The sequence below is a fragment of the Seriola lalandi genome, unplaced genomic scaffold (genome assembly GCF_002814215.2).
Source record: "Seriola lalandi dorsalis isolate HSWRI2012SDOR001 ecotype SW California unplaced genomic scaffold, Sedor1 jcf7180002054422, whole genome shotgun sequence".
Classification (NCBI taxonomy): Eukaryota; Metazoa; Chordata; class Actinopteri; order Carangiformes; family Carangidae; genus Seriola; species Seriola lalandi.
In genome coordinates this window covers 160612-176410 of record NW_019524975.1, presented here as the reverse complement: position 1 = coordinate 176410, position 15799 = coordinate 160612, and the positions used below count along the sequence as shown (strand labels likewise).

The following is a 15799-nucleotide window of genomic DNA, read 5'->3' as shown; positions in this document are numbered from 1 at the left end:
AGGTTACACCGTCGACCATGATTCTGCTCAATGTACTACTCCATTTTTGATCATCATATCAAATTCTCATCTTTCCTAGAGAGTTGTAGAGTTTTCAATTAAAATTTACGAGAGGATCTTTTCAATTTCCAAAATTCTGAACCCTATAAATAAATAAATAAATAGTGATGAACACTACACACTGCAAATGTTACATCAAACTTGGTATGACCATTTGAGATAAAAACCAATAAGAGTCCATTCAAACAGAATATGAAGGGGAACTCAAACTTTCTGCAGCCTGCGGTCTTAATCACCAGCCAATCATATAGACCAGCACTGACAGAACACACCTACACACGCACGCACGCACGCACGCGCACACACACACACACACACACACACACACACACACACACAAGCAAAAAAGACAGAAGACAAGAAGAGGTATTTTGTAAGGAAACTTTTATGTGTGCTTTGTGAAACTCACTTATCATTAGAGACAGAAGGCGTTGCAGTTTCCAGTACAGCAGATAAGGTTTGATATTAAAGAGTACAAAAAAAAGGAAAATCACAATTCCAGAGTTCATTTCTCTCCAACCTCGCAGGGAAAAAAAGAGAAATTAAAAAGAAACAAGCTTTTGGTCCAAGTCTTTTCTTCTCAGTTCCTTCCCTGTTTGTCCCTCCCTCTGTCTCCCCCTCCTCTCCCCCTGACAGCCAACAAACATGGAGAAATCTGCTCTCCTCTGTTTAATTTAGACAGGGAACTTTCGCAGAAAGGGCCGGATCAAATCCCACCATCTTTCCCCAGAACTCAGATATTCATCACATTATGATTGCATAGTTTTTTTTTTTTTTTTTTACATAACAATTTCCGTTTTTTTTTCCTATATTTTTTATTTGCACATAATGGAATGTTTACATAAAGACCCCTCCTTGATCCTTACCCTCCCTCCTTTCTTGCAGTAAATTTTCTTTCCCTTCTCTTCAGAGACAAATGAGGGGATGGGGGAGAGAGGGAGCAGGAAGTGGGAGAGTGAGGTAGGGAGAGAGTAAGAGAGAAAGAGGGACAGGGCTGTACCCACCAACAGGCACATTTTTTTTGTATGCTAATTTTTTTTCCCATTACTTCTACCATTTTCCAAAAGTCAAATTGGGAGTGCGCCACAGTGCCATTACCATAGTAACCAAAAAAAAGGAAAAAAGAAAAAAAAGATCCAGGAAGAACCTTCATTCAGTCAATCAAATGCATCCATGACATGACGTGTATATATTTCTGTATGTGTGTACGATTTCTGGTATATAAAAGTGGACTAACATCGACTACTACAGTCTCATCTATCGTATAAATGTATAGTTTCTTATTTAAATAAGCACCTGATGCCCACCCAGGAGAATAGTTTCACAGAAGCAAATATTTGTGGATAATTATGGTGTTGCCCGTCATGGGATTTATACAGGCCTTTATACAGCCTCAACTTCATGGCTACTAACTTCTTCCATGAATATTTTCCATTGCTAAAAAAAAACAAAAAAAAAACCTTAAGACTTCCGGAAGCTCAAACCTATCCACTGGTGAAACTGCTCTCTGTGTCGCTTTCATTGGCTTTTCAATTCTTCTGTTTTGTCATTTTATTTTGTTTTATTTTTTTTTTAATAAACATCATTCTGCTTTGCACTACTGGAAAGCCTCTTATCAATTATTCTCAACAACTGGGACCGTGTGTCATTCTTTGCACTGAAAAAATAAGTATGTACAGCGCTGAGCCCCGCCCTCCCACCTGCACCAACCACCGTCCCCACCCCACCACCCACCTGCTCCAGAAAACGAAACAAAAAAAAAAAAAAACAAATAAACAAAGACAGTAGGAGGAAAGAGCTGAGGTTAAACAGGTCACCTTATCCAGCAACACGGGAATTATGGGTAAATATGTAATTTTATCTCCCCTCCCTCCCCCCTCCCCCTGACCCCCACAGCATATATCTCTCTAGGATCTAATACACAAACCTCGCCAGTCACCACGTCAAACCCCACACCGGCCCGCTCCCCGCCTGACACCCTGAACCCCCCTGGCAAGAAGAAAAAAATTATAATAAAATAAACAAAAATTAGCATAAGTATCAGATTAGCTTGTGTCCCCCCCATGTCCTATCCCCTGTTCATCCCCTATTTGACCCAACAAAAGGCAGAGAGGGTGAAGCTATGGACCCGCACCACAGAGCAGCTGTCCCCCTGTCCCACAGCTGCCCCTGGATATGCCTGTTCATATAAAACTTTAATGAAAAATTAACCTTGATTACTCTCAATCTGTTTACGACATAATGGAGCTGGAAAACATTCGGCGGAGGCCAAACCTAACTACAGTTCAATCAACAAGCTCAGAGTCTTAAAAAAATCTGATGATTTCTAAACCGGCACACACAGGGGCACCTCACAACCACCACTCCAATTCCTCCAAACGTTCGATTCCTGGTGCCTCCCCTACGCGCAGAAGAACTCTACCTTCTTTCCCCTCTTTCTCCCCTCCCTCCCCCCTCCCCTCAACCCCTGATCTGTCCAGCCTTCCTCTTCCTCTTGCCTCCTCTACAGGTCGCTCTCTCCATACAGGGCGGTGGAGAAGGACATGTAGTCGAGGGCTCCGGGTACGGCATCAGGCCCTGCGTAGGGCGCCATGCGGGCGATACAGTACTCCGCCTGGTCGGGGGGGAGCTCCCTCCTCAGCTCCTCAGCTGTGATGTAGTTCTGATGGACACAGAGAGGGTGGTTCAGTGAGTGAGGTCCATAATTTACTTCCTGGCTCAACCACAAAACTACATCTGCAAACAATCATGTCTACAGGACCAATTAACTGACACAATTACACACACACACACACACACACACACACACACTAGCACTCACACTCACACACACACTGACCTTATCAGCAGCCAGGATCTTGAAGGAGGCGATGACCTGGTCTGCGGTGTCCGTGTCGGTCGTTTCCGTGGACATGAAGTCAATGAAGGCCTGGAAGGTGACGGCGCCGCTGCCGTTGGGGTCCACTATGCCCATGATGCGAGCGAACTCGCTGTCGCCCTGGCAACCAAGAAAGAAAAGGTTAACCCAGGACAGACAGCACTTTGTACTCACACACAGACGCAGACAGGATGTGACATGCAGATCTTCAAGTGTGTAAAACATCAGGACCGCCATGAAATAGACTGAGCTGGTGAAATGAGGCGATCGCAGTCCCGATATTTTATATTTCACACAATATCAGAGGGAAACACAGACAGAGGATGGCACAGACAACACACAACACTTACATACAAGTTGGATAGTCTAAATGAAAAGTGACAGTTTCCTTCAGTCTATCATCCACTAAGGCAGAAGTGCAGCAAGTACAGAAGCAACACAGACATGACAAAATAAAACGAGCAGAAAAGAGCATCAGGGAGAGAGAGCAGGGTGTCTGCAGGTGTCCAGTCAGATTTAGGACGTTACACTTACTGACACTAACACACTGAAAACCTATCATTGATTATTTAAAAAATCTAAATAGATTTTTTACAAAACTGTGCCTGTACTGGGTTCTGGTTCAAATGCAAAAACCTTTTCTGTAAAAAGATTTATACTATTAACAAAAAAAAAAAAAACTTCTCAAATGTATCAAATGTTCTTTTTTTCTTGGCATAAAGTTGCCATAACAGAACTATACATACACATTTTGGTCTGTATCACAGTTGAACATCCAGCCTTACTCATGAATGTGTCAATTTCTCATCGGAAACATATCGGAAGAGAAAGTCGATTTGCTGATGTCTCTAAAAGTACATTATGGGAAGCCCTCAAAGCATTTGTTCGAGGACAGATTATTTCCTATTCCGTTCAGTTGGTCAAAACAAAAAATGAGAGAGGAAAAGATATAACAAGACAAATTGTTCAATTGGATAAACAGTATGCAGTATCTCCTACTCCTGACCTGCTGGCTAAAAGGACAAGTGTGCAAACTGAATTCAATCTCCTCTCCACAGCCGAGACAACTAAATTAATAAATCGTTCCAGACATAAATACTATGAACATGGGGAGAAGATAGGAAGACAACTGGCTCATCAGATATATAACTGAAATTCACACCCGTTCTGGAAATACAACAAAAGACCAATCAGAAATAAATCAAGAATTCAAACAATTTTGGAGGAACCTATAACCCTAGAGGAGGATCCCTTAGCAATACGCAGCTTACAAAGTTCGAAAGCACCAGGCCCAGATGGGTATACACCTGAATTTTATAAGACTTTTGCTACAGAGGTGGCACCCTTCTCTTGAAAGTTTTTAATGAATCATCTGATAGAGGCTTTCTTCCAACAACGTTTTATCACGCAACAATCTCTCTAATACACAAAAAAGGAAAAGACCCACTAGAGGCAGCATCCTACAGACAAGTGAGTCTACTGAATATAGACAGCAAAATTCTAGCTAAAATATTGGCAATTAGATTAGAAAATGTACTCCCAACAATAATTCATGAAGATCAAACAGGTTTTATTCAAAACAGACAGCTGACCCATAATATACGCAGACTATTCAATATCATATATACATCCAACTCCGACTCACTCTCTGAAATACTGATATCACTAGACGCGGAGAAGGCCTTTGACAGGGTCGAGTGGGATTATCTCTTCTCGACCATGTCATGGTTTGGTTTTGGCTCAAAGTATATTTCATGGATCGAGCTCCTTTATGCATCTCCAATGGCTTCAGTACAGACAAATAAGATTAGATCTGAGTACTTCAGCTTAACACGTTCCACTAGGCAGGGACGTCCATTATCTCCGCTGCTTTTTGCACTGGCAATAGAACTTCTTGCAGTCTCTTTATGTGATTCAAACGAGTACAGTGGGATTCATAGGGGAGGCAAGGAGCACAAGGTCTCACTGTTCGCAGATGATTTATTAATATATATCTCTGACCCCTCTAAATCAGTCCCCGCAATAATCTCAATTTTGAATAAATTCGGACAGTTATCGGGATATAAAATAAATATTAGCAAAAGTATATTATTCCCCATTAAGACTACAAACGACCAACAACTCTTTGACAAACTGCCCTTCAAGATTTCAATTATTTATTTAGGTATTAACATTACCAAAACCTTTACAGATCTCTACATGGAGAATTTTCAAAAATTATTAGACATTACTTCAGGAGACTTGCAGAGATGGTCCCATATCCCCAAAACATTAGCAGGCCGAATCAACATAATCAAAATGACCATCCTCCCTAAATTTCTTTCTCTATTTCAATGTATTCCCATCTATATCAAAAAAGTTTTCTTTTATAGCATAGACAAAATAATTTCAGAATGTGTATGTGTATATATATTTATTTATTTAAAACCCTTTTTTAATGAACCCCCTTTATTTGTCTATTTTTCGTTTTGGGATATATAAGTTAATATAACTTAAATAACTTCTATATGTTATTGTGTACGTGTAAATGTGTATAGTGTCTGTATTACTGTTTGTTTTGTTCTATGTGAAAAATCAATAAAGAGAGTTGAAAAAAAAAAGAAAAAAGAAAAAAAGAAAGTCGATTTGCAACTGCATTCAACACATGATGCCAAAACTCGTTTCAGGCTTTGAATTTGACGAACTAAATTGAGTTAGGATATTCTTGGACCTGCAGACACCCTGTGAGAGCATCATGCCAGCAGCAGTACCAGGCTGTTTCCCGTAGAAATGAGTAGAGCCCGGAAATCATCTGAGACCATCTGTCCTGATCGCTTCTGTGGGCCGCCACAGCACAGCAAAGGCCGGGGGGGTTGACAAGGATGAAATAAGAGATATACAAGTGGCAGAGAGGAGGAGGAGGAATGAGAGGATGAAAAGAAAGGAGCGGATGGAAGGGTGATGACCAGAAATACAGATATCGAAAAGATGTAGAGAAAGTGAGTTATGTTTGGGAAGGTGAAAAAAAAAAAAAAAGATAAAATGCACAAACAGTTAACAGAGCCAGTCTCGGAGCAAAGTAAAACCTGACAGACAGAGGAGGGCGAGGTCTGCTCAGAGAGTGAGAAGGAGCCCAGTGGAGCTGAAGCAGCACAAAGCAACAGAGACCCCCGGTGGACAAACAGGGACGCAACATCTCTGCCCTCCATGCTGATGGACTCGAACCCTGCCTGACTCACAAAGTTCATCAACAGCCTCAGAGCAGGAGCGCCGACCGATCACTGACCAGTTTTTATAACACATGTCCTCACAACAGGTTGACAAATTAACATGACATAACATAAAAAACATGATCAAGGACACAAAAAAATAATTTAAGTACAGCAGAAAATTGGTGATGTCATGTTACGTTCAAGTGTTTTGGCAGCTGTGGGTGCAGGAAGACATCAAAGTAATTTTGGGAATATATTCAGACATAATTAATTATCTTTGTCATGCTGTTCTGGCAAAGTGGATATTTCTTTTAATAAGTGAAAAAAGGTTCTGCATTTTGCCTGGTAAATGTTTTTCATCTGAAAATTAGCAATCCAGTTTTATTTATATTCCAGCTGTTTTGTCTACAGTGAATTCAATAACAGAGATTCTGATCTTTTAAAGACAGACTTCACTATCTCACATGTTTGTTGAAGGTGTATGTTACAAGTTACAGAACTAACCAGTAAAGATATGGCTTTCAGATAAGTGAACTGGTTTAACTGACAAACACTGTTTCTACTCAAAACACCTTCACAAACATTAAATGGCATAAATGAGGTCTGTTTTAAGAAAAGACTCAAAACCAGGAGAAATCATAAAACCTGTACAATCCAGATTGGTGCCGAAATGATTTGTCATTAATTAAATTAACGAAAAATAAAATCAACTATTTTGATAAATGATTCATCAAGTTATTAAGTAACATTTTATATATCATGTATTTATGATATTAATCAAGGAACTAAAATTACTGCCTCATGGTTGTTCGCCTCCACCAACCAGTCTAGTTGCAGTTTACATCCATATCCGTCCATTAGTGTAGGAATTTGATTTATGGCAGAGGCATAAAAAAATGATAGTGTAAAAACATCAATAATGATAAATCATCAATAGCTTCAGCTCTGTTTGAGAGAAAACATGTTGAGGAGGTGAATGTGACTGGCAGTGATCTCTGCTCTGCTCTCCTGCTCACAGGCCTGACAAACACCGACTCTTTCCCTCCGCCCTGTCCTGGAGCTCCTACCTGCTTGTCGTTCTCCACATCGTAGCCCAGACTGATCAAACAGGCCTTGAACTCCTCGGCCATCAGGGCCCCACTGTGGTCCTGAGATCAGCCAAACACCCAATGACAGAGCGCCACGTCATGAGGATGAACCAATCGCAACACAGGGATGGTGGTGGATGGTGGTGGATGGTGACCATGCGATCCACAGCATGCAAGGAGAAGATGAGGACAACGGAGGACGCACAGACAGACAGACATTCACGGATGTTTAGACAATGTCAACACACACAACTCAACAGGCAAACAAGATGGACCTGTGAAGACCAACACACTGAAAATAACTGGAAACTTTTTCAACACATGCACACGTGTCTGTATGAGACAACACATGGGAGTTACTTCTGAAAATACATTGAAAAGTTACATTAAAAATTCATGTTGTAAACTCAAATGCTTTCTGATTAATAATTGAGTAGGATAATAGTAACTGGGCTACATTCAGCCCCACAAGCTGAAACAGTCTCAGATGACATAATAACACCTAATAACACCTATTAAAAGAGGTTAACATGTTAACGTCTTTCTGTGTGGCGTTCCTACAAATTTAAAAGATTGTGATTCTGAGGTATTCAAAGATGTGTTGTGCACCCAGACACACCGATGTGATAAAAAAAGACTGGAGTGACCACAGCTGGATGGGTAAGTGACCACAGAATCCTGGAGTGTTGGTGAAACACCATAACAGACAGTAACATGAACCAGTGACTGACACACTGACACACACACACACACACAGGTGTGAGATGGTGAATGATGGGGGTGTCATTTTTCATCCTTATGAGGTTACAAGATTTATGACTTGTCAGGTTTGACAATGACCACAAAACACAGATGTCTGGTGACATATTGTGCTTTTTACACTCAGTTCAGCACTAGTTCTGTACAGTGAAGCAGCTAAGCTACACATACTGCCCTCAACAAGTTCATATTCCTATCAGAGCATAAATCTGTATCACCAGGGAAAATATCTCACAAAGCAAAGTGCAACCTAAAACAGCAGATTTACAACAGAATTGTTACTGTAACAATCTTTCAATAGAACTTAATGAATAAAATCGAAGTCTTTTCTCTCACTCTGTGATTGGATTCCCTCATCATTTGCTCCGTCTCTATTTGCCTGTATGTGTTGAAGTACTTTCTCTTCTCTCCTCTGCTGATACCTAAACACAGCCTCTACTGACAGGCACACAACGTGTTCTCAACATGTGCTCGCCTGTGTAAAACATCAGGGTGGATACTCACACGTTTGGTTCCTCTCTCACCCCCGGTTAAGGTCTAAACATTCATTCAGTCATGTTATACATAAATATAGAAAAGACTGTTTCCTCACATGACACAGAAAAACACAAAATGTTCAGACAGATCCAAGAGGTCAAACTATTCAAATCAACTATTAAAATCAACTCAGTGATTTCAGGAAATTAAGACCTCTTGGTAAACTAGTCTGAACTTGATTCTTTTGACATGATGTACAGAATATTACACACTATATAACAATAACATTTAAGCCAAGAGTAAAACAAGTATTTGGGTTGAGAGCTAAAGGTGATCTTTTATATATTAGCATGTATTTGTATTTACTGGTATAAAGTGACATGCATGCATGTGTCACATGACATATGTATGTATTGGTATGGATGTTTTATTGAGCTAAATTTTTATATGAACATTTAAATCAATACTTTGGTATATATGCTCAGGTATAGCTATGTTAAAACAATACCAACAAAGAAAAAAAAAAGAAAAAAGAAAAAGATACTTCCCTTCCAACCCAAATACTCACACACCTGACAGTAACATTAACGATATGACATAGTAAGTACAAAAACTACATAACAAGTGTGGTAAACAGAGCTCGGGCCCCTGACCTTGTCAAAGTGGTTGAAGGAGGCACGGTACTCGTAGAGCTGCTCCTGGCTGATGCCCTTGGCGTCACGCGTCAGGATCTGGTTCTCGACCTCATTGATGGTCCTGGCGATAGTGGTCAGCAGCTGCTCCCAGCCCACACGGAGGTGCTGCAGGGAGGGGGGGAGAAAAAGGAGGGAACAAGGGAGAGAGGGAGTGGAAGAAGGAAATGTTATGAAATGTTACAGTGTCTTCAGCACTGACAGCAGCAAAGGAACAAACATTGACAAAAACGAGCAGCTCTTACGTCCTTTACCAATAACTTCAAAAAGATGCACAAAGACACCATGTGGACCGTGATGAATGAACAGTTGAGGTCATGAAGGTCTTTGGTGTGTGTGTGTGTGTGTGTGTGTGTGTGTGTGTGTGTGAGAGAGAGAGAGACAGAGCGTGTGTTACCTCCATTGTGTAGGAAGTGTACTGGTTGTCGAAGATGAGGGCCTCCTGGATGAGCTGGTGGAATCCCTCCAGCTTGTTGATCTCAGGCATGTAGGACATGATGTTCGTCTGGTACTCCTTCAGGTTGGTCAGCTGGTCCTCCAGAGTGCCGTTCATTTCAATGGATATCCTGCCAATTTCCTGCCGACGCAAACACACACTATTTTACTGTCCTGTTGACCTCAACCTGTTGAACCTACAGTTCACATGCAGCACAGTGGGGAATCTCATGAGGACACTGAAGCAAGACTCCACCCATTTATAAAAGTCTTCAACCATCTCTGTGAAACAATATTGGTGACCAGAACCTCATTGATGAGCACATCACTACTGGTGTTCACAGCGACCAGTTGCAGCAGAGGAAGCCTGAACGTAAAGACTGTCATGTGTGCTCCAAGGCTGTCTGACTGTGCTGTCAATCATCCACATATTCCGTTTTGTGCAGTAGGTAGAGAGAACGCCTGCAGTCCTCTTGGTGTTGTCCGCTTGTGTTGTTGTGAATAGTTGTATGTGAAGCAGAGTGCATGAAGACATAACAATGTAGGATATCTCTGAGCAGAGGCAGATGTGTGTGAAATGTGACGCATTCCAGGCAACCCCCCAAAGATTCACCCCTCCTCTGGGACTAGTTCCTTTCCCACAGCTGTGAACTAGCTGTGAGGACACTTGCTTCTCTCACCAGATACCAAATGTCTAGTGTTTACATTTTAAGACAATTAAAGACCTTTTTGGAGGAGGCAGAAGATAAAACTGGATTAACAAGTGACTGCTAATGGCCCTGGAGAGCCGTAATTGAGGTCCACACAGTAAAAGTAGATTGAGGCAGCAGTAGACTAGAAGACCTTTCTGTTAAAAGATCTTACTCTTTAACAAATGAATCCTTTTATAATGTTGTCAGACACTTATAACAATCTGAACCTGTCCGTGTCAAAAAACATTACATCTTAGTGGAGGTACTTTGACACAGACTGCTGCACCTTTGATCCTCAATAGTTGACTGATTGCAAAGGTTTTTGTCCCCATCAATCATTTACACCCAAAAACATGCAACAATAACAGTGACAACTGGCTTCTATTCAACAATGTTCCCAGAGGGGGCGTGAGCGTTGACACTGCCCCTGGGAAGGCAAACAAGTCCCTCTGTCCCAAAGTTTCCCTATAAAAAAACAGCCTTGGAATACAACTTCAGAGTCCCTTCATTCCTTTGTTGCTTGTTCTACCTCAGTTCAAGTTATTTCTATTCTTAAGTTAAATTAAGTTGTGCCTTACAGACACTCTTGACTGATCACCCAGAGAAATGGTTGTTAAGTTTTATTGACTGACTTATTGATGGACGAATAATTAAAAAAGTTCCACATGATGATTCTGATTAACACCATATTTCCCCAAATTGAGCTAATTTTCCCTTAGACAGGGATTTAATCCAAAACTAGCGACTAATCAGAATAGTAAGTAAATAAAGACTATGAATAAGCAAAATTAGAAACATGCACAGAGGAGCTGACCTATCTGAAACTCGTGACTTGTGCCAGTCCAAACTCTAAGAATGGTCCAGCACGAAAGCTCCTAAATCTCTATGAGCTCTATGAGCTCACTGTTTTACAATGTTGGCCTGAAAACTGTGACAAACTACACACAGCTGAGCAAAGATAAACTGCTTCAACACAATGGTTGAGCACTTGGACTGTTCACATGGGCTAATCCATTACCTCCATTTTGTCCTGTATGTAGGCACCGACCGCGTTGGCCTGAGTGGCAAACTTGGCTCTCAGAGTGTCGTTGGAGTTCTGCTTGTTCAGCTCCTCCTGCAGGGCGTTGTCACGCAGTGGCACCATCGCCATAGCCTACAGACAGACGCACACACACACACACACATTATAAAACACTAAGAACTGTAATATAAAGCATCTGTAACTGCACTTACACACACACACACACACACACACACACACACACACACACACACACACACACACACACACACACACAAAGCACCAGCAATCTGTGGCTCACTGTACTTATGTTGGCAAATATTGCTCTATGCAAATAAGTCAAAAGTGTGTTTTTCATTTTTTAAATACATTTAGGACAAGGATTCTTTCTCATGGACACTAAAAGCATTTTAGGGCAAAAAACTAAAAACATTCTTGTGAGCTCAGACAGCAACCTACCTTTTCCCATTTGCTGTCGATGCTCTCAGGTGTGATGGTGGTGTAGGGGTTTGCTCCACTCAGCTTGATGCCGTTGCTCTGGGCGATCTTCTGCACCTCGGCCTGGATGGACTGGATGGCCTCTCGTTCCTTGTTGGCCTCTGACAGGGTGGACTTGAACTGCTCATGGGCTGTGATCAGACCCTGAGGGAGGAAACGTGTTTGGTTTTAAATCCAACAGACAGGATGTCAGATATAGTTTACATCTTTGTGTGTTGTTGTCTGCCTTGTTTGGAGATATAAATGTTCATTTGCTGGACTCAGAAACATTTTTGCTTTGTTTTTATGATTTGCATAATGTGTTGCATGTGTCTGGACCACACTGTCCAGTCTCCAGTTACCTGAATCTCCTCAATATTGTGGACAATGAACATGTCCTGCAGGTCCTCCATAGCTCCCTCCATCCAGTTGTTGAAGGGCGCCGCTCTCTTGGCGTACTCCAGGTAAAGCTCATCTATCGACTCCAGCTGCTTCTCTGTCCTCTGTTGGCAACATAACACAGAAGAGGGGTTTATTATTGTGCTGCTGTTAGTGCTTGATACTCACAGCTGCTTTAAGACAGATTAAATATTTGCGTTGCTTTATTAGGTATTAGGGCTGAGTATCATTTGAATTGTTCTATGCTTGTGATGATAAAATGCCTGATCTTTATGAACATGTTTTTCTACTGATTCCTTTTACAAGTGAGAGATGTGTCAGTTTCCCATGATCTTACAGAAGTCAGCCATGTGAGGAGCTTTATTTCTTATCGTTTCATCAACATCTGCTCAGAGTCTCTGGTACCAAACACACATAATAGACGGACATGCAATGATGAGATCACAGACAGAGTCATACCTCCAGTGACTCTTTGCGGCTCTGGGTGAGGGCTCCCAGGACGTCCCACTGATCGCAGATCTTCTGACAGCGAGCGTTGACACTGGCAGAGTCGTAATAGTCCAGCTCGCTGGAAAACACACAGAAGAAGAGAGCAGTTTACAGGCTTCACTCAACGTATCCACAGATCCATGATTCACTGACAAAAAGGCACAAGGTTTTTCTTTCTACTAATGTCACTGTTATATGCAATATATATGGAGTCAGGTTCCCAGCTGCTCCTCTTTATTTTCTCCCTCCTTACTTGAGCTCCTGTGCGATGGCGGCAATCTGCTCTACTCTGTCCTGATGTGCTGCCAGGTCGCTCTCAAATGCCTCGTGTTTCCGTAGCAACGCCTTGACCTCTGACAGGGTGGAAGTCTCGTAGTCTTTCTGGGTCAGCATGGCCTCCTTACCTGCACATATGTCAAAATTATTTACTCACCTAAAATTTCATTATCCTGGCAGTCACACTATGACTGTCAGTCTCTTCAAAGCCAAAGAGAAGAAGCCAACAAAACAACAACAACAGGATACTTGAGAAAATAGGTGGAAAATTTGTACTTTAAGTGTGTTAGCCACTTTGGGCCATGTCTAAAATATCACCTACTCTCTTTATGAGAAAGACTGACTGGTTGAATAAAGATCAAAGCTATGTTCTGTTTGTTTATTCACTCCAGTTTAATAAAAAGGTGCAGCAGGATGAAGAAGACAAACATTTGAAGAGAGATTCTTCATCTTGAAATTGAGGCATGATTGTTTTTTCGAAAAACAAGATCGAACTTGATACCAGAAAGGTGACTGAAAAAGTTGTTCATCCTGTGCGAATGTGTGTGATTGTTATGGCTATAGAGATCATATGGAAACCAGAATTTAGATCACAGGTTCCCCAGCTCATCAGGAGCAATGGGATGCACCTGGGATCTCCCTCAGCTGGTGGCAATCAGCTGAGAATCGCAATCTGCTGGGAGGTTATATGAGGACGTTTAGTTTCCTTGTTCATTTGGGTTGTTTGCTGTCAGAGGGGCAACACCTTCAGTTGGTTCTCTGAGCTTTGTGTTGTTGGTTTTGCCTATTCTACGAATTTCTCATTTGGCCATTTTTTATTTACCCCCCTTCTCTGTGACTTCCATTATCTTTTGGTTAAGGCCCAGTTCTTCTGTTACTCTATCCTTTTGATAGATGTAGTGGGTCATGGTTGGGAACTGAATTCCCACAGTTACCTTTTAGAACCCAAGGACCCATTTTGTTGCAGTGCTTAGGATTTGTTTTGTTTTTTTTTTTTTTGGGGGGGGGGGGGGCGCGTAACGGTGATTATAAAACATTCACATACCATCAGTCCAGGATTCATGGATGGCAGCCTTCTGGTGGAACTTCTCTGCCAGATGCTCCAGTCTCTCCAGACGTCTGATCTCACTGAGAATCCACTCCTCATAGCCCTTTTCTGCTCCTTCCAGAGTGTGCCATGCTCCGTTGATATCCTGAGACCAGAGAGCAGGAATTACTGATATAAGTCCTTCACTGCAGAATACAGTGTGGCATCTGTTTCTTTGCCTGCATTGTTAATGTACAGTACAATAAGACCCCCCTCCCACTGCTGTAAACCATTTGAAATTGAACTGTACAGAAAAGTATGAATGAAATGGTGTGAAAGTAAACTGAACTTGAGGCTGATCCAGGGTCATATAACTGCAAAGGGAAACTTTTTGAATCTGAGGACTTTAACATTTAATATAATATTGTTAAAATGGCTCAAGCACAACATTGCTTATCAACATACCTGGTATAAGATCATTTTTTACTTTCATATTTGACAGCAAAGAGCATTTTTTATGAAACGTGACTGCATGTGACTTTGACCTTAGCCAGTGGTGAGAGAGGGGACTGAAGACCTGGCATAAATCAATCGCAACAAATAACTTCAGACTGTGAGGCCTCAGTTAGCGAGGACGAGTTTCTCATGTATCCACTTTATGATTGTGACTGAAACAAATACAATAATTTTACATTTAAAAAAATCTTTTTAATTCCAGGTTTAAGTGTAGTGGTGAATCAGACTCGTCATATCAGTGTATCTGCACATCCATTTGTTTGGAATATGAATTCCAAATTGTCTGCAACAAACAAGCAAAACATTCAAACGTCTCCGGACTTTGAAAAGTTGTCATTCAGATTTACATGGTTGTTTATGAGCTAATGAGTTATATAAATTCTGTCTGAATACATACAGACACCATGCGTCCTTCTGAGGGCATGAAGGCAGGTCTGTTGCTGAGTCTCAGTTTAGTCTGCAGAGTGTTGAAGCTGATCTCCAGCTGACATTTCTCTTGGACCTGAAGACAGGAAGAGAAAAGTTGGCTCAGTGTTAGTGAGCAGATTCAGCAAACAAAAACCTCTTACCTCGTCAAATGACACAAACGAGCGGATGTAAAGACGAGCTACTGAACACCAGTGTGGCAACATTCGAAAACTGCAGAGAGCAAGTGAACGTAAACCTTTGGTGGTTTGTGGACACAGCGGTAGTCTCGGAAGTCCTCCTGTTTTGCCTGCATGTCGTTTACAGTTTTCTCTTGGGTTCGGTTCTCCAGCCAGGGGATGGTCCGACGGATCCACTCCAGCAGCTGGAGGCAGAGGGGAAAACGAGGAGACACAAGTCAGGACAAATAATCGAGTGAAACGCAATTCATTTATAAAAGTTCTTTCCACAAAGTCTCGAAAGCAAATGTAGCTTGATCACTGTATCTGTAATGTAAGGTCAGGTAAATGAATATATGGAACCCAACGGATCTAAAATCAAGAGCTCTAATCGGCACTGGTGTAAACGGGCTGAAAAGTTTGTTACTCACGTCACTGGCCAGTTTCTCGTAGTCCTCCATCATCTGCTCATTCTCCTGGTTGACAGCCAGCACTTTGCAGATACGGTTTGCGGCTGTCTCAGCCTATCAGGAAACAGAGCGATGAGTCGCACTCGTAGTGACGGGATCAAACACTGTCACAGTCCACTCACTGTGCCCAAAGCTTAGTGAGAGCGTTCACTGCAGCTACATATTTCAAACACAATGCTGCACTTTAAAGTCACTAAACCAAACATTAAATAAGTGTCTGTTGCTTGTTATTAGTAGCTCAACCTGCGATTTCATTACCACTGTTATA

At 41.6% G+C, this 15799-nt stretch overlaps 1 protein-coding gene across 2 annotated transcripts in view; it reads right to left on the bottom strand.

The window, feature by feature from the left end:
- Window positions 1-427: 427 nt before the first annotated feature.
- Window positions 428-15799, bottom strand: part of actn4 (actinin, alpha 4) — a 60679-nt gene continuing 45307 nt past the window's right edge. For both annotated transcript variants that reach the window (XM_023410344.2, XM_023410343.2), the window contains exons 9-22: window positions 15493-15585; window positions 15142-15267; window positions 14875-14979; window positions 13980-14127; window positions 12912-13062; window positions 12629-12737; window positions 12133-12273; window positions 11753-11935; window positions 11291-11425; window positions 9543-9722; window positions 9107-9253; window positions 7197-7277; window positions 2900-3058; window positions 428-2722 (exon numbers count right to left, since the gene is read on the bottom strand). In XM_023410344.2, coding sequence (XP_023266112.1) covers window positions 2564-2722; window positions 2900-3058; window positions 7197-7277; window positions 9107-9253; window positions 9543-9722; window positions 11291-11425; window positions 11753-11935; window positions 12133-12273; window positions 12629-12737; window positions 12912-13062; window positions 13980-14127; window positions 14875-14979; window positions 15142-15267; window positions 15493-15585 — 1917 coding nt within the window. In that variant the 3' untranslated portion in view covers window positions 428-2563. The remainder of the gene's footprint in view (window positions 2723-2899; window positions 3059-7196; window positions 7278-9106; window positions 9254-9542; window positions 9723-11290; window positions 11426-11752; window positions 11936-12132; window positions 12274-12628; window positions 12738-12911; window positions 13063-13979; window positions 14128-14874; window positions 14980-15141; window positions 15268-15492; window positions 15586-15799) is intronic.